The 19128-nt window shown below is 37.1% G+C and overlaps 2 protein-coding genes across 2 annotated transcripts; both read right to left on the reverse strand.

Moving 5' to 3' along the window:
• Positions 1-194: 194 nt before the first annotated feature.
• LOC142505880 (pentatricopeptide repeat-containing protein At4g35130, chloroplastic) lies at positions 195-2889 on the reverse strand. Its single transcript, XM_075619011.1, has one exon. The coding sequence runs from the start codon at positions 2792-2794 to the stop codon at positions 365-367; it is 2430 nt and encodes an 809-aa protein (XP_075475126.1). The 5' UTR covers positions 2795-2889; the 3' UTR covers positions 195-364.
• Positions 2890-6787: 3898 nt separating this feature from the next.
• LOC142505192 (serine/threonine-protein kinase ATR) lies at positions 6788-18956 on the reverse strand. Its single transcript, XM_075618058.1, is given in 19 exon segments — positions 6788-7097; positions 7249-7443; positions 7872-8495; positions 8783-9349; positions 9683-11590; positions 11592-13068; positions 13329-13503; positions 13506-14028; positions 14030-14579; positions 15192-15258; positions 15261-15512; positions 15753-15837; positions 15901-16476; positions 16607-16751; positions 17338-17462; positions 17576-17907; positions 18112-18224; positions 18505-18649; positions 18719-18956. Coding segments are annotated over 19 exon segments (8184 nt in total). The 5' UTR covers positions 18876-18956; the 3' UTR covers positions 6788-6929.
• Positions 18957-19128: the final 172 nt, after the last annotated feature.

Raw genomic sequence — 19128 nt, forward strand, 5'->3', positions numbered from 1 at the left:
GGAGTACATAATTGCCCATCAAAATTTTACGGTGGCCGAGTTGATAAAATATACAAACTCTTAATAAATGGTCAAAGGTTCGATTCCTTACAAACATTTGATTTGATTGGACGAACCTATCAAGTAAGATTTACTTAACGTGATTTACAGATTACTATACTAATTCAAAAATTTATCGAATATATATCGAAAGATAACAACTCACTATATATGCATATATTGGAGTATTATGGTAGTCAGATTACAAATATTAATATCTCCTCACTCAGGGGGTCAAAATACATTTTTCCATTTAACTTGTTTGCGTCACAACTTTTGAATTGTTTTCTGACCGAGTACATTTTCTGCTGTACTGGCAAACAAGTCACCAATAATCTCCACATGAGCAATGTCCATTCTTGAAATGGTGGTATGTTTTTGGATCTCCGACCACAATCTCTCTGTTGGTTACCTCTGACATCTTTTTTGCAGCTCTATGGCAATCTTCACATATTCTTGTGTTCTTTCTAACAAGCACAGGATTCTCAACTGATGAGGAAATCAACCCAAAACATATAGCTAATCTCACACCATGGAAGGTCGGAGAACCGGCTCTTCTTTTTATCAGTTCTGGAGGTTTGAACTTAGAGGGACCGTACACATGACAGTCTTCGCCTATCCTTCTTAAGAGAATATCCAAAACATTATAGACAATGTTACTCTCAGCCTGTGATCTATCATGATTCGTGAACACGTAAGCTTTAGCATGGACCTCCACTGTGCTGCGTCCGATGGTTTTCTCCAGTCCTTCTTTCTCCATCAAACATCTAACACGTTCGGCATCATCCCATTTTCCAACGTCAGCATACATATTCGAAAGCAAGACATAGCATCCGGTATTATTGTTATCCAAAGACAGTATGTGCTCAGCACATAGCTCAGCCATCTCAATGTTACGATGGTGTCTACTTGCAGACAATAGAGATCCCCAAATCCGTGGTGTTGGTTTCAAGGGCATTTCATCGATAAAACGCTTAGCAAGATCAAGATTACCCAGACGACCAAGAAGATCAAGAACACACCCGTAATGCTCTATTCCAGGATCAATATCATAATCTCTCTTCATTAAATCAAAATACTTCTGGCCTTCATTCACATTTCCTCCGATGCTGCAAGCTGTTAACAGAGAAACAAATGTGCTTCCATTGGGTTTGTTGTAGCCTTCTTTCGTCATTTCAGAAAACAACCTAATGGAGTTTGCTCCAAACCCATGGATTGCATAAGCCATAATGATTGTGTTCCATGAAACCACATCCTTACAACATATACCATCAAAAACATTTTGTGATGACATAAGATCACCACATTTTGCATACATATGAATCAATGAATTGCAGATGAATGTATTGGAAGAAAAACCCAATTTCGTAATAAGGCCGTGTATTTGTTTCCCTTCTCTCAGCAAGGCTGCTTCTGCATAAGCGGGAAGGATACTTGCAAATGTCATCTGATCCGGGAAAAAAGGTTCTGTTCGCAATTTAAACAAAAATTCTACTGCTTTCCTGAAAAGACCATTCTGCATGAATGCAGCCACAATGGCATTCCACGATATCAAATTCTTTTCCTCCATGTGAAGAAACAGCCACTCCGCCAACGTTACTCCCCCACACTTCCCATACATGTCGATTAGAGCAGTCTCCAATACTAAATGAGGCAGAAATACATTCTTAATAGCATAACCATGAATAGCTTTTCCATGTCTCAGAGCTCGCAGTTTCGAGCAGGAGGGGAGCAAGTTTATCATCGTGATAGCATCAGGTCTGACACAGCAATCCTCTTGCATTCCCACCAAACAAGAAATTGACTTTAAGGATCGATCATTCAGAGCATATGCTGCAATCATAGCATTCCAAATAACCACGTTTTTATTAGAAATTCTACCAAAAAATCTCTCGGCATAATCCACTTGACCGCATTTTCCAAACATGTCTATTAACGAACACTGGATCATCAAATCTAGTTCAAATCCATTTCTAAATACATGACAAAAAATTTCCTTTCCATTTAACAAATTACGCTCAAGAGCACAACCACCTAAAGCACTGATAATGCTAAACCTGTCAGGTTTCACTCCCGAAGCCTGCATTTTCCTAAGACATTTCAAGGAGTTCCTACCTTCCCCAGCTAAAACATACCCATTGATCATTGAATTCCAAGAAACCAAGTCCTTAACAGGCATCCATTCGAACACTTTCTCCGAATCCTCAAGACACCCAACTTTTGCATACATAAATATAAGTGCATTACATATATAAACATCAGCAGCAAATCCAGGCTTCACGATCCTGGAGTGAACTTTGCCCCCTTCCTTCAAAGAAAAAATGCCAGCACAAGCTTTGATTACAAAAGGGAAAGTATACTTATTGGCTTTAATCCCTTCAATTTGCATCCGGTAATAAAAAACAATGGCTTCCTGGAACAACCCAGAATCAGTTAGTTCCCGGATCATCGCATTCCAAATGAACGTGCTCGACTTCGTTATTGTCTCAAACATTTGGAGTGCATTCTCCAAACAACCTTCATCTAGACAGACCAGTAACGTTCTTGCCGACAAAATATCACCACGATCGGGTGATTTTTCTGCTCTTTCCACATGTCTTCGACTAAGTAAGGTGGCAGCTGGTTTTGGTTTCCGATACGTTGTATTGGGGTCATGGTTTTGGATATTTTTTGAAGCATGGATTTTTGCTGGAAAAATTTTATTTTGTGAAATAATGGGATTCGTGCAGAGCTGGAGATATAACCCTGCGACCATTGTTTAACAATAACATCTGAAAAGATAACCGTTAATACAGTTAAATCAGTTGTTTGCACAACAGTCTCTTCTTCCTTTATTTCTTAAATTCCGGCAGGCGTATACACAGACATATATAAAGCGGAAACTTTTGTGGGCCAACCCGACCTGATGGTTTGGAATTAGAAATTTAGAATATCGAAGCCCAACAGATGTTTGGGCTTTCATTTCACTATGGGGCTGTTTTAAGTTTTGGTCAATATGAAAACAATATATTTATGAAAAAATCTTGTGTGAGACAGTCTTACGAATCGTATTTTGTGAGACGGATTTTTTATTTAGGTCATCCAGTATTGTTTTTTATTGTGAATATGATAGGGTTGATCCATCTCACAGATAAAAATTCGTGTGACATCTCGCAAGAGACTTATTGTATATTTATTCATAATATCAACTTGTTAACATTAACTTAATTTCGTACCAACATCTAAAAATTTACATCAGAAGTGAAAATGAATTTGCCGAATTTGCTTCAAAATTTTGGAATTGGAAATTAGAAAATCGTTTAATTTTCTTATATTGAAATAATACCTTCAATTTGAAATATTCAAAGATATTTCATAGTCTATGTTTAATAATAACACTAAAAATCTCTCTTCATTACATTAAGCTATTCCTCTGGAATGCTCTGAAGAGCCGGGCGCCATGATTCCCTCCCATTGCTCGCACCTCTCAGCATCCGCCTGTGCCGCAACAAGTTCAGCCGCTGGTCCAGAGACACAGCCTGCAGCGCGGAGGCAGATGAAGACGAGCTGTTTCCATCTCCGATCGCCTCCAGCACTTGCTTCAGATCGTCTTTCCTCACCACGAACTTAAGCCGCGCCGTACGCCCGTCCTGTCCGGCTGCGGCAATCGTCTCCAGTATGTTGTTTGCCGTTGTCTTCTTCTGATTTCTGCTCCGTATCGATCGCATGGTCGGTGAGAATATCAATCTCTCCTCCTCATGAGTTCTGATCAATTCCATTTCGAAATATTATTTATGGATTTTTTATTTATTTTCTTCCTGAGAGTCGCGTTTGATTTTGGATTGACAATTTTTATGTGCGGCGGGTTGGTTGATATATGAAATTTAGACTAGAATATGTGATTTAGAGACGGTGTCACATGCAAATCCAGTTTTTGCGGATATGAGAAGTGATAACGCGTTGGTGAGAATTTAAAATAAACTTATTTCAGTTTGATGAATTCTGGCATACGCGATTTGTTTGTTATCGACGGAAAAATAACATTAATCACGTATAAATACCAAATAATCATATGATTCGATTTAAAAAAATATTGTAGCCCGATGATATTAATATTCTTCGATGGTCTGATGTCGATCATGAACAAAATGGAATCGATTTGTTACAAATCTAATGCAACAAACAATAGTAATAATTTCTAAGTGAAAACTGTTTCTAATTTATTTACTCGATAAAATCACCCGATCGTGGTGATATTTTGTCGGCAAGAACGTTACTGTTGCCGATAAAATTTAACGTTCATTTTAAAGATGTAAATAAAATAAATTATGTCTAGACGACATGTATAAATAACACATGGAAAATTGGTTGGGAAGAGGATTTCAGATGTATGATAGATTTTGTTCGTTGAACCAAACAATAGTTGTCGATATATTTATAAAGGCCGACAGCTTCTTCCCGTTATAATTTATATAACTTTTTGTGTTTTTGACTCAAGTGAAATAAACAATCTTTATTTTAATATAATTTAGTTTTTTATGGTTTTGTTTTACTTTATTTGTATATACATGCAATCAGCATAGATAAAGTCATTGATTATGCTTTAATACAAATGAATCGTAATTCGATGTTGAAATTCATTTGTAAACACTGCATATTCTAAATTCGTTTCTAGTCGATTCAGCCGCCTAAAACATGGATTAAGGTCGTTTGAGCTCGAGATTATTGTAAACACTGCATATTCTAAATTCGTTTCTAGTCGATTCAGCCGCCTAAAACATGGATTAAGGTCGCTTGAGCTCGAGATTAGCATCTGTGATGTTGTGTACCGCGTTTCTTGGTAAGGGCATAGAGATGTCCAAACATGCAGATGGGTAGTCATATGATGATTATACCGAACTACCCTCCATCGGACTTTCCAAGTTGTTATCATTCATCGAGAGGATAAGTCCGTGGTTATGATTTTATTTTTTCTCAAAAGAAATATCAAATTCTTTTATTCAAATTGAAAAATAAAGAAAAATAATTCTTTTAATCACAATATCACGATATATTTAATATAAATATCGCGATATAATTAATGTAATTTTAGCATTATTCTTTTATATGGATTGTTGAATGCACATTGGAGAACTGTTTGGCCTTGAGAACTCTCTAACTTAATAACATGATACAAATAGAAAGTTTACCATTGTCTACACATTAAAAATTTGCATTCTACTAGATACATTAAAGTTCAAAAACTGAACTCTTAGTCGGATCATTATTAATGGACTTACTTTATTTGACAATTCACGATACCATAATTATTTACATATAAACTCAAATTTTAGATCTATGTTCCAACAACGACCTGGTAGTCTCCTCCACCACAATATTTATGTGTCAAATAAAAGTTTTAAATTATTTTGAGGAATCTCCCCCCTAAGTTCCATATTACAAATCCGTTTCACTTTCATAAAATAAAATAATAGAAAGGAAATTTGAGAATATGGAAGTTGAAATTAATATAATAAAAGCAAACATGAAATAATAGCAAACATATGGGGATAAAAAGAACAAAACAAAAAACAAAAGATAACTACAATTGGAGGTAAATAAATTGTTAGAATTAAGGATAATCTTCTTTACCTAAATGACGCCAATGTTGGTGTAACTTGTAAGTATGCCCCGGACACGTTATTTTGGATAGAAGGAGATAGAGGGGAGGAGGATACCCTCAATTTTTCCTATATATATAATTTTGATGTAATTTAGCTCCTCTCGATTTTGATTTTTTTTAAAAAGAAATTATATAACCCTTAATTTTATTTAAAAATATAAGCATTAAATATATTTATGAGATTGGTGCATATTTATCATTAATGATGTAAATATAAATTTTATACATAAACGCACATGATATTAATTGTATTTGCAAATATTTTTTTATTAACAAAAAATAGTTATTAATAAAGCATCATTTAGAGTTTTTGAATAGATAGATATTCACGCAATCATCAAAATTTGAATGTATTAAAACTATTAAAATTGTAACAACTCTTCTAGAAAAATGGAAATATAATAAATTATTATGTTATAGATATATTAACTAGATTTATTTAATTATTTCGGTGTTCATTATAATGATAAAGCGTTAATTTTTAACCCTTAATTGTAAATACGAGATTACGGAATAAAATAGAAGATTGATGTTTCAATAGTTATTTTTTAATGACGTTGATACATATTTTGTTCAAACTTTTGGCATTGATTTAAGAGAGAGTCTTTTGTGAGATGGTCTCACGAATATTTATCTGTGAGACGGATCAACCCTATTGATATTCACAATAAAAAATAATACTCTTACCATAAAATTAATATTTTTTTATGGATGACCCGAATAAGAAATTCGTCTCATAAGTTAATTGAAATTGTATTAAAAAATACTCCAGTATAATATAAAAATATCTAATCTAAATGTAGTAAATATATATAAGATGAAAATGTCTTATTCATATATTTTTAAAATTTAATTCTCTATGTTAATATTTTCTTTGCAATCATTAAAGTTTTATTTTATTATTCTAAATAGTAAAAAAAATTTGACACAGTTGCTTTTAATTTATAAGTAATTTAAATTGAAACATGTATAAATTTTTAAATTTTCATTATCCGAAATCAAACTTTTTTTTTTAATTAGAAACAACCTTATTTACCACATGAGTAAAAAATTATTGGTTTCTATTGTTAAGTATTATATTTATATTTTAATTTTTTTAATATATATAATTATATAAATATTCAATTTAGCTCTACAATGTAAAAGTCGTAGCTCCTCCTCTGCTTGTGGAAGCCATCCATATATGCCGAATAAACTTGCCAGATGACAAGTAAAATTTGGACAAATTGCCTACTTTACATGGCAACTCCTAAAACCAAGGCATCCACCATATGTACATCTTTCCCAGGTTTTTAAGTGAAACCGCCTCTGCGATCAGACGCCGAGCTTGTCCTTCAACTGCAAGAGGCAAAGACGGCGCTGCGCCAACACCAACTACAACTCCTTGCAGACGTGCTTCAATGTTATTGATGGCTCGCTACAAATTTAGACCAGCTATATTAGCTTTTATATACTATCAGCATTTTGCCAAACCATGAGTTAATTATCCCACATTTCCCTAAACGACATCACATATTCATAAAATCAATCACAAACTGAAATTGCACAAGGAAATAGCACTTTCGAACCTGCGCGTGGGGGTTTTGAACTTCTACCCCACTGGACTTGTGGGATTTTGTCCATTCCACAAGGGGATCGTGGATGAAGGTTTCCAAGACGCTCATGAGCGTCTCCTTGTGACCACGTAGTGTTGAAAGGGTGATCTCGCAAACACGGAGGTAAATGCCCTCATATCCAGTTATCCCTAGCCCATCAATCATGTTCTAAACCAAAAACAAAAACATACATAAACAAAAACAAAAACAAAAAATCAGATGAATAGTGTATTATTATCTCCCTCTAGGAAATGATATTACATCAACTGAAAATTATCAAAAGCAACCTTCAGTGTAGAACATAAGAACTCGTAAGCAACTGCATGACCTTTCCTTGGCTTCTTTGATAATTAAAAATAATTTTTTTTTCTTTTGCAAAATGCAAAACTTTTTTAGATTCAACTTTTCCCGACAGGATTAGCAGAAAATCCCAAGGTCTATAGCACAAATACAAAAAATTATAAAGTTTTTGGTGGAACTTGAAATTTTTCAGTATGCTTGAGCATACAATTTTTATCCAAGACTAACCTAGGCCAGACATGAAAGAGAGTCTTAGTTTAATTCCTGGACTATTTAAATTTTTTTCCTTGCCATACCTGTGTCAATCTGAAAGGCACCAACTCTGGTTTCTCCAACTGAAGGCCTTTGTCAAACAAGCAACTAAAGTCCACATGCACACAATCGCCTGTGGTAGAATCAAAGAGAATGTTTTCACCATGCCTATCCCCAAGGCCAACGATATGACCAACCATAGACCAAACTGCTGCAGTATGTGCATACGCTATCCGAGCCCTAAACCATGCAGCTGGTTCTGAAAATGTGTTCCGGAACCATTTATGGAAGACTGGAGGGAACATTGGCAAAACTTTGGTCTTCAGCATTTCATCTTCTGGCATTTTACCTTGGAATTGATCATAAACACGCTTAATTTGAGGATTTGTTTTCTGTCTGTCAAACTTTCCACAGCTTATGTAGATGTCCTGGAGAATATGTCGGAGTCCACGAGTGTAAGGGACCCACTCAACCATACCACAATCTTCTGTCAATGGAATCACTGAAAAAGTACGAATATAAAGCTTCCTCCGACGACTTTCAGGACACTTGCATAGCAGACGATTTATCATTGCATTGAACTCCATCATGCGTGCATCTTTTCTTAGGTCATCTTTTGGTTTGCAAAGAAATGGGCGTTCAATTCCATCACTGCCCATGAGAATTATCTGCAAAAATAAGATTTATTATAATATAGTACTATGAAATGAGAAATATCTTCTACCTTTAGTAGCCATGATTAAAAAACCTCTATATAGAGATTGACACAACCAACCAAAAGAATTCAACTTCAGACATCCAACTTGGAGCCAATAGACTGGCCACGACAGAATTGGATTTGGGGAACAGATTGAATGGGAGGATGCAGAAAGTGTTTCACTGCCTCATCCAGAAGGAATAAAAGGAAAAAAAACTCTCATAATTAAGGGCGAAAAAAAAATCCTTCAGATCTTACTTTCTTTGGACGTTGAAGAGAGGAAAGAATCTCGGCCTCATCAGCTATTCCTGATATCGTCGGAAGATCCGAATGCGAAAAGATATCAGATGTACCAGAATCAGTCAGATTCATGTCACATGGAGGTAAATTAACAGTAAGAGATTCCTGGGTCGGCATTATGATATCCACGGGCATCAGCCTCTTAAGGGCGCTAAATTCAGTCAAAATGTTAATTGTCCTTGCCTTTGCTTGGCCTGGATGAAAACACAGCTTTATGAGATGATCAACTAGGGTGGCAAACTGCACAAACATAGAGTTAGAACCTCCCTGATTGGATCCCCTTCTTGCAGCTTGTATAATCTCAGCCGCAGCCTCCCTTCTTGAAGAAACTGTGGATTTTGTAACGGCTGCAATGGTCCACAGAGCTTGCTGTGGATATTGACGGAGCACGGAAGTAATAATGTGTTTCACTAAGCGGACAGTTTCTTCATTTTGGTGGCAAATTCTTGAAACTAACTGAGGCAAGACAGTTAACCACTGGTAGGTGGGCAAGTCCTTTAAACACCCTCTCATGATGCTCATAACCTTGGCAATGAGAAAGATACTAAGAACATAAGGTAGCATATATACATATGTGTTTGTGTGTGTATATATACCAATACCCTTTGACACGCAATAATGACATACATTAAATTTCTGTTGGGTTTAAGTAATTTTTGTGTTCAAAGTTTAAAGTTTATAATAAAATTAAAAAATATATAGATCATTTTGTATAAGATCTTTTATAAAAATTTATGATGGTTTTAATAATGTTTGGATGAGGACAGATATGACCATTTAACCTTGGACAAGATTGAGATAGTTTTTCATCTAGTAAATTACAATAACATAGTTTTTTTGAACCTGTAAAATTATTACCTTCCCGTGAACATTCGCCAAATCTTTATTGGATGACAAATTATTTCTGTGATAAACACTTCCAAAGTCAAACCATAATGTTAACAACCTTGGTAGGGCTTGAAAGAGATTCTTGTGCCCCCTATGTAGTCCCTTTGCATAAAACAAAAGAACATCAGGAAGGTAAGTCCACCACCTTCTCTCAGTATTCACATTGGTCGATGAGACAATAGCTGAATTGGATGGTCTCTGTCTAGGAGACTGTTCGGTATGGTCCTCCTGGCGCTTTCTAGCATCAACAAGCAATTCATCGCAATATTTTGCCATATAAAAGTATCCTTTCTCCCACTTGGGCTGGAGTTCCTTCACCCTAGAATACAGACTTATTACATCTTCCTTCTGCTTCTGCCCAGTGTAGTGAATCCACCTTGAGTATAAAAGGAGGGTCTTCGCCACATCTTCATTTTTATTCATAGATTGAGTATCTACCAGTAAAGGCGGAGGGTTAAGAGGAACAACAGAGAGGCTAGTAATTGACGAAATAGCAGCAGAGCCAACAACTTCCACAGGCATGTTGAGAAGTGATTGTTGCAACTCAGCTATGGCACCATCAGCCCGCTTATTGCTCCACAAGAGCTTCGCTTTCTCAATATAAAAATTGGAAGCACCTGCTGCCTTGGCTTCTAAAATTGCTCTATTTGCAACTTCATAATGACCAGCTGACCGACATAGCTTTGCATACTGTAACCAGCAGTTACCAACTTGAGAATCAAGACCACTGGCACCAAAAACAAGTCTTCGAAATGCCAAAAGCGGTTCTCTAGTCCAAAGAGATGGTTGTGTAAGTTTTAATCGACTCTCCCAGTTTTCCAAAACTCTTGAGAACTCTGGTTCACCAAGATGGAATCTTCTATTCAAAAAAGACTGACCATTTAGAAGAGAATTAAAGTCCTCCAGCTCCCGAAGCAAGTGAAGCTTGACGACGAATGGGTATGCTCGTGCATAAGAATCCATCCCAGCAGCAGCAAGAGGAGCAATAAGAGCTTGTTTAGACAATGCAATTTTCTCAGCAACAGAAAATTGATCCTTTTTCATCATTGCATGAAGAATTTTTGAAACATCCAAGTCAAAAAGAGCATTACTCTCAGAGCTGCTACAAAGTAAACCTTCTTCATCAGCTCCACTAAGGTATTCATTCATCAAGTCCCACCTCCCAAGCCTCCATGCAGCCTGAACGCCTTGTGTACACCATGTTTTCTTGTATAGAGGAACCCTAGAAAGTAATCCATCGACATGAGTTACCATGGCCTGTAAATGACACATGTTCAACAAACAGTCAAGGACATCAGAATGTCTCTGAACAGAAGTGGGATCCATCTGCAAAGCTTGCTCACAAGAAGTCAGAGCTTCAGCCCAGTTTCCTGCCTTTTTATTAATCAGGAGATGGTCTTGCAAGCTCTTTGACTTGCGCAAAGATGCCAGACCAGACAACCCATCTGGCTCATCTAATCCACTGTATATTTCCATTAGATAAGAGATGTCTTCATCGTCAAAGACACCACTCCTTTCAGAAGCAGGGTTGAAAGCTCCTGACTTCTCCCGCACGTAAGATTCAAAGTATAATAAAGATCTGGCATAAGCCTGACACCTGAAAGAGGCCTTAGCAAGATATACCTTGGGAATTGCGTCCAGGAGTTCGGATACATGCTTACATTGCACAAATGCTTGTTGTGATTCCTTTGGAAGTGATATGTTCCTATCCTTGGACTTGACAGCTAGTTCCTTGGAGATACATAACTGAACAGGTTGGGATAGGGTAAGTTCTTGCTCAACATCATCCACCCATTGGCCTAGATTATCAAGAAGGGTAAACACAGCTTGAATGCACACTTCACTTTGTCCAGAATTACTACCATGCACAGAAATAGTTACCATTATCGGAGGCTGCCGCATCAAGAACTGATAGAATTTCCTCAGTTACTCCACGGCGTGCCTCCTGAGTACCATCACATACAGCATTCAAGACTAAATAAGGCAGAAGATACATTGCAATTTGCATATCGTGACGCACTATACCTCGGCAAGCATTAAAAATTGTAAACCGGGAGCCAGTGGCATGTACAGTTAATTTTTTAATCCAAAAATAAATCCATCTTCTGAACGACATTGAAGGTCGGTAAATTGGACCAGAAGCAGCGGAATCTGACACATTAGGGAGCTGGAATCTTGAGGTTAAGCAAGGGGCTATAATCTCTTTGACATAATCAGAAAAACGGTCCCACAATCTCTGGCCCCTACCGACCATTTCTGTGCACTCATTTATGTCCTTGGTAGAAGATTTTCCCACCTTGCGGGGTATGTCTTTTCTTTGCTCTGAAATGTTCTCATCAAGTGATGCCTGGCAACCAGCGAGCTTTAGCAGCTCCTGAATAGCCAATGCAGACGAATCTTGAACAATGGTGTCAGGTGCAGCTCTGAAAGCCCTGGCCAGATGTTTATGGATCAACTCGAATATTAAATCATCATCAGCACATGCAATCTTAAAACGAGTGATGGCAAATCCCTTGACTTTGGCAGGATCAACAGCACCAAGTGCTCCAAGGCAATCGGCACATATCAACTTCAGCCGTTGTCCAACTGAAGTTCTTGATTCCTCTGCACAACCTTTAAGCAGTGAAGTTATCAAAGAGCTCACGAGATCCATCATTAGATCCCCCTCCTTAGTGAGCAAAGTTATAAATTCTTCCCTATTCAGGTCCAGCAATTTCCTTAGCTTAGATGCTACCATGTATCTCACATTTAAGTTATCGTGATTTAACCCATCCACAACATCACGTAACTGGTCTTTCAGAGTCTTCAATCCACATGCTTCTTGAATCATTTTGTTTACTTTTATCAGAACAGGAATGTCGGGTACAGGAGGGAACTCGTGGATATTTTGCTTTAAGATTACCTTATTCTGAAGCACAAGCTCTTCCAATATCTCCACAATTTTTTGCAAGTGGGAAAATGAATTTTCAGTCTCTCTCTCCAGAAAAGGGACTAGAGCAGCAAAAACTTGGGAAATCACATGTTTAATGCTAGATGGTGACAATAATGCTAATTGCTTTATGAAGAAATGCAAAACCGAGAGACCCTCACCCTGGAGCCAATCCTTATTGATGGCATGCATGAGAAGGACCATAATTTTTGGTACATAGGTGCTAAGATGGGAGCCCATTAATTTAATCAGCATCTCTATCCGCCTGACGGCTTGTTTTTGCAAGGATATATCCTCTGCGTGAAGCATCTTTCTGTCAATGCTGTTCAACAGACCAACATAATGGTTCCTCAAAAATCCTGACAGATCTTCACTTCCTGTAAGAATTTCTGCCACATCCTTTATCATTCGAGGAACCCTGGCTAATCTGTAGAAAAGAGGATGGACATGGTCAAATATCTCTTCCTTATTAAAGTATCATGCAGGCTAATGAGAATTAAATAATTTAACAACAAAATGTTTGATTACATCAACAAAATCATAATGAATTCCAAAAGAGTTCCACACGAAAATGAGAAGGCTAATTAATTTTCCATCAGGTTATATGTTTGTAACGGGTATTAGCAGTTACAAGTCACATTTCAAAGCCATCAAATGGACCCCAGTGAAAATGTCTCGAGTAATTACCTTTTACTTATTTCTTCTAGATCATCCACGTCTGTAAAGCATATAAGTTCATCTAAAAGTGCAGGTAAAGCAGCTGCAAAGATTTCTTTGTTATCAGACCCAGTATATTCATGGTAGAACTGCAGAGCAGATTTTAGTTCTTTCCCATCAGCTTGGTGAAGAGCAAAGGCAAGCACTTAGGCAGCCAATTAACAATCAGTTGTACCATATCTGTGTTCGAATACTTGGCCAACTCACATAAAGTGGATATTGCTTGGTCGTTATTGTGTTGGAGAACAACAAGCCTTGGAAGAACAATGGGAATAATTCTCTTGACAAGTTCTTCAGTTTCCACACCAAGAACAGCTGCAGAGAACTCTTCTACCAATTTTGATTGATTGGCAAGCTTCGTGGATAAAAAATAATACAATTCATTTCGAACCTGCACAACTTTAGAAACGAGTTGTTCAAGTCCCCCGCTATGATGGAAACAGCAAGATCTGTTTATGAACTTTGATGCAGTTAGCCTCACTGTCACGTAAGGATTGCCAAGCTGATCTATTAACAGAATAAGGGAGAAGAGAAACAGTTGACTATGAATATCAACAGCCTGCATTATTGTTGCTCCAGTTTCTATTAGAGTTTCCAAAACAAGAGGATCTTCAGCAGCTGCAAAAGCATGTTTTATCTTGTCCATAAACACCTGTTCCCTAGATATATTTAGCAGAATCCCCACTGATAAATAAATAATTTAAAATAGAATCCTCGAGGAAGAAACCAATCTGTGAACAAAATGTTTCCCTCACAATTTTATTCCTGTGTAGTAGTAAAAAATCAAGACACTGAAGCCATTTTGTTTTTGTTTTAAGCAAAATATCTACAGGTCCATGCAAAAGGATTCTCTTAAGCATTCTCACACAAGCAACTTGAACTTCTTCTGATGATTCATCATAAAGGAGGTCAAAAAAGAGAGACTGCAAATCTGTGTAATCACAATTCAAAAGAAATTTAGTGTTCTGCACATTAGGCCACAGAACTTTCGAGCATGCTCTGTGATTGACTGCTATAGTACCATCACACTTTGAACACCAAAATCCTTTTAAGAGATTATCAAATTTAGATTCCTGTTTCTCCTGGTCATTCATCAAGTATAGTTTGTATCTACTATCACCAAGTGATGCTTCCTCATAACATCCAAAGAGACATGCCAGATGACCCAGAAAAAGGGGAATGATTTTCTTGACTTGCTTATTTTTTTCTTTCACCAGGATCCTGCAGCAGAGTTATAGGTGGCACATTAATCACATGATTATATGTTTAAGAAGCACGCAAACCGTACACTCTGACGCACTAGCACTTGATTAATGATTAAATGCATGCCTATATTGATACACTGCCATTAAAAATGGTTTCGCTAAAAGAGCTAGCAGGAATAAAACTGCATTAATTCTATGAATTCAGTAATGAGAACCCCTTCTTCAAGATTAGCTATCAAACTGGAAGGGGAAAAAAGGCTAGCGAACTCATGAATGAAATTTATATCCATTTCGATCTACACAAGTTTTGGATGGAGCATGACATATATATAAATAATATGATAAAAAGGAATTGAAAAGATAATGCACACTAATATGGATGCACTGGCGGCAATATTGAAAGGTTACTGGTGGCCATGAAAGATTTTATAAACACATTCTGACAAATATAGCTGCTGCATAAATTGTCATTTAAAAAGTTTAGTCCTTCAAACAAGGGATAAACCATAAGAGCAAAGAATCACGCTCAAGTTATCATCCTCCCACATAAAATGATAAATCAACAAAGGAATAAACAACTGTGATTCAATTAATTCAACATGAATATAGAGCAGCATTCTTCACTTACTCCAGTTTGTTGAACATATGCATCAGAAAATTAACATCACAGCTTCGAAGAATCAATGGCATAGAATAACAGCTTTAATTCTAACTTCTTCTGCTTCATCACGAAGCCCCAAGTCCAAAACATCAAGATCCACTCCACTCTGAGCTATAAACCCAATCTTAGACAAAATTCGAATTGACAGACACTTTGCCTTCCAAGGAGGGCAGTAATCGATTATTGAAGAAGAATGATTCCATGAAAGCTTTAGCACGGGGAGCAATAGAGTTCCAATGTCACCCGTGCTTTCAAAGAGTTCATTCTTATTCTCTTCAGAAAGGGACCCTAAAATGAAAATGCACAGGTTGGTGAGGTACCTGATGTAAGACATGATAGATTGCTAAGAGATTTATCAGCCAGAAATCAACTACATGGTGCTCAAATACAATTGAGAGGCAATGTTTTATTCAAAAGCAGCATTTAACCAGAAAGCACAAGACATGATTAAAAAAAAAATAAGGGGGAGATCTCACACATATATTGTGCAGGCATCATAAATAAAGTTTATGACAGCAGTTCCATTACCTTGCATGAACAACAGGCTGTCAACAGCTTCCAGAAAGATGGATATATCCATGGCAAATGGATGTCCTAGCTTTGCCTGCTGGAGCTATTCAACATTATTAAAGGATAATTCCAATTCACGGGGAAAAGCGAATAAAAAAAGACGAACCTGCTCAAACATCCAAAAAATCCACTTGCACATTTGACGATATATGCAAATAGAAAGGTCCGTGTGAGGATGTTCAGAAAAAACAACACAAAGTATGCTAATAGCAGTTAGGGCAGTTTCTGTACTCATTGAATTAGAGTTCTCCCCAGGAGGTTTTAAAAATTCAACCAATAGAGTCAATGAACTAAACAGAAAATCAGCATATTCTTTTTCTCTAATTCCTGAAAACCCACATAGTTTGTAAGCTTCCTCTCTTTTGTTACCAGAATCCGTACATTTATATTCCCTCTTTTGTCGCTTTGTCTCTGAAGTGTCTGTGCACTGATTGCGTCTCTTCCCCCCAATTGTTGATATCTCATTAGCAGTATCTCTAAAAGCCAACATACTGATATCGCGATCATCGGTAATAATCCTGCCAACAAGGTAAGGAGAAAGCCTGGAAACTGCCACTTTGAAGCAGTCTATCAATTGAAACATGGGATCGGATGAGCAAAGTAAATAAATAAGACACTCTGGCTTCCAAAATTGAGGGGGACACATTTTTGCAATCCTCACATATGCACTACATAAGGCAGCCTGACATATTGCAAAAAAAAACAAAAAACAACGGATATCCTTAACCACATATTAAAATATAATGCAATCACAGATAGGTATACATTTGTTACATACATATAACCATAAAAATAACATTGTCAACTATAACCTTGAGCTCCATGCTCCTAGTCTTCAACAGAGACTCGGGAAATATGCGTACAAAATCAGCCGCTGTAGACCTTACAATTTCATCAGGAGAACCAGAGTGCAATGCATGAAGACATCCACCCAGAGAAGAATCATAAACTGCACTTCTGCATCAAAAGTAGAGTGTTTGAGAGAAGTAATCAAATCCCAAGTTGATAATGAAAAGAAAAACAGCAAAGCCAGTTTTAAACCAACCAACTTCTAATAACCACCCTAAAAATTAAGTAAATGGGGTGGCATAATTTTTGGATATGAATTTAAGATTCAGCAACATGGGATCATGTTCTGAAACTCAAAGCCAGTGATAAATCTTTATCAACCTTGTCTTGTGATGGCCTGCCTACTTTGCATCTAGCTCATAGATGCATTATTGGAAACAGTGTTTTTCAAATTGTTGTGTTCCTAACAAGTGTGCTTGGTCATAAGTAACATATTCAACACTATGAGGTAAGCAATGCATGAAGTAGCAGACATCACCAAAGCTGGAATGGGTGGTAGAAATGCAGCAGCCGGGATGTGACTGGTGCACAATCCAGAAAGCATAATAACATTGCTCAAGCTCGACGATGATGTAAAAAAGGCATTTGAGTAACCATAAAGCAAAACTGATAAACAATGAGCAATCAAACATGACATGGGATAATCCGTAATTACAAGCAACTAGTCACATTGAGTGGATGTAAATAAAGATACCTGAAAACTGAAACTCCTTCAACATCTTCATTCAATATAATTGTCATTGACTGTATGAAGATTTCAGAAGGAATAATCTCACTATTTCTTCCTGCTCCAACAAGGCGTGCAAAGTCAAAACATGCCTTCAGGAAATTTGAAAAGTTAGCCAACCTGTATCAAACAGTTAGAAAAAACCAACCACAGTGCTATAGTAAGTTTGAAGAAGTAGATTCAACTTGCAGTTAAGTGTGCCCACCATGTGCAGATCATCGTCTCCGTAACATAAAAGATTGCAGACAGCCAAAACACACGGCACATCCACTAGTCCTTCGACATTTAAAGTTCCTTCGGTTAAGGATTTATAAAGAAGTTTGATGACTGAAGTGGCAAATGGTAGAAACCTTTCCTTCCCCGTGAGATCTATTGATATTCCATAACCATTGACAGGTCTGTTAGATGTCGGAATATCGCTGAGAAGAGCAGTTTCATTGCTGATTGCCGCAACAGATTCGCAAAAAGAAGTCATGGACACTTTATTTCCTTCTGAAGAGTTTGTCTTATTGCAAATTGAGGCGACGTACGCAAGATCTATAAGATATTTTATAAGCCCATTTCAATGATCGGAACATGGATTTGAGACATGTACAAGTTTATGCAGGTGATGGTAATAAAGCTCCTCAATCCAAGAAGAAAGAAAATAGGCACTTTTCAAACCAAGAAATTGCAAGGAAGAAAATAAGAAACTTTTCAGATCAAGAAATAACATTTAATTATTTCTATAAGAAAGCATACCTTTAACCAACAACATTATGTCCATAAAAAATTGGCGGAATGCGTCTCGGTCACCAGTACGGAGCAAGGATAACAGGGATCCAACAGTTTCAACAATAGTTCCATGTCGAGAGCTGAATAGAAGCAAAAACATGGGTAACTCGAACATTAAATCTTACAGAACAACTAACAGAAAAGTCTATTAAACCCATAAACTTAAATTTATGAAACGCTAGCAGCAAATGCACCCAAAGAAACAAATAAATCCCCCTTGAACTTGCTAAAAAGCAATCAATTTGGCCAGACTAAACATTACAATATGTACAGCAGGTACTTAATCGATTGGTTATAAAAGCAAGGACATTGATCAACCACACCCAGGATATCATACAAATATAAAACAAAGTGACTAACAGAAAAGCAGGTTCTGCAAAGAATGGTATGATGCGACCAATAACAGGAAGCACGGTGCTGGCCTTTCCGTGGTAGAAAACTCCGGGAAAGTTCTTGGCAGTGTGCGCCAGGAGTTTAAGCACTGCAATCACCTCTCTCTCTTTCGCTGCAGCAAATCTAATCAGTTAAAAAAACAACAGGATAAGCAAAGAATCAATTACAGGCATACACGGACCAGAAGCGGAAGGGACGACGTAAGCTTGGAGGAGATTGGGGAGAACAGCCCGGAATCTGGACTCCAAAACGTCATCGTTCTGGGTGGTGGAAGTAGCCGAAGAGGATGCAGCGATACGTTCTCGAAGCTCGTGCACGAGGCTTGACAGATTCGCCATTCATCACCCCGAACAAACACTCAAACACTCCTGCGTTTCGCAACTGTTTTCCCTCCCATTTCCATGTCCTTGTCGTGAAACTTTTTGTTGTATATTTCAATTTTTTTAATTAATGGATTGAGAGCAGGTGTTTTATGGATTCTCTGCGAATATAATTTATTATCGTTGTCGAAAGGACAAAGTGGAATTTGACAAATCATGAAAAGATTAAATTGATATTTGAATTGTTGAAATAAAAAAATAAAAATAATAG

The sequence above is a fragment of the Primulina tabacum genome, chromosome 10, assembly GCF_025594145.1.
Source record: "Primulina tabacum isolate GXHZ01 chromosome 10, ASM2559414v2, whole genome shotgun sequence".
In the NCBI taxonomy this organism is placed as follows: Eukaryota; Viridiplantae; Streptophyta; class Magnoliopsida; order Lamiales; family Gesneriaceae; genus Primulina; species Primulina tabacum.

What these genes read in the sequence shown, in the direction of transcription:
- LOC142505880 (XM_075619011.1), bottom strand. Translation starts at nt 2,794, where the DNA reads ATGGTCGCAGGGTTATATCTCCAGCTCTGCACGAATCCCATTATTTCA.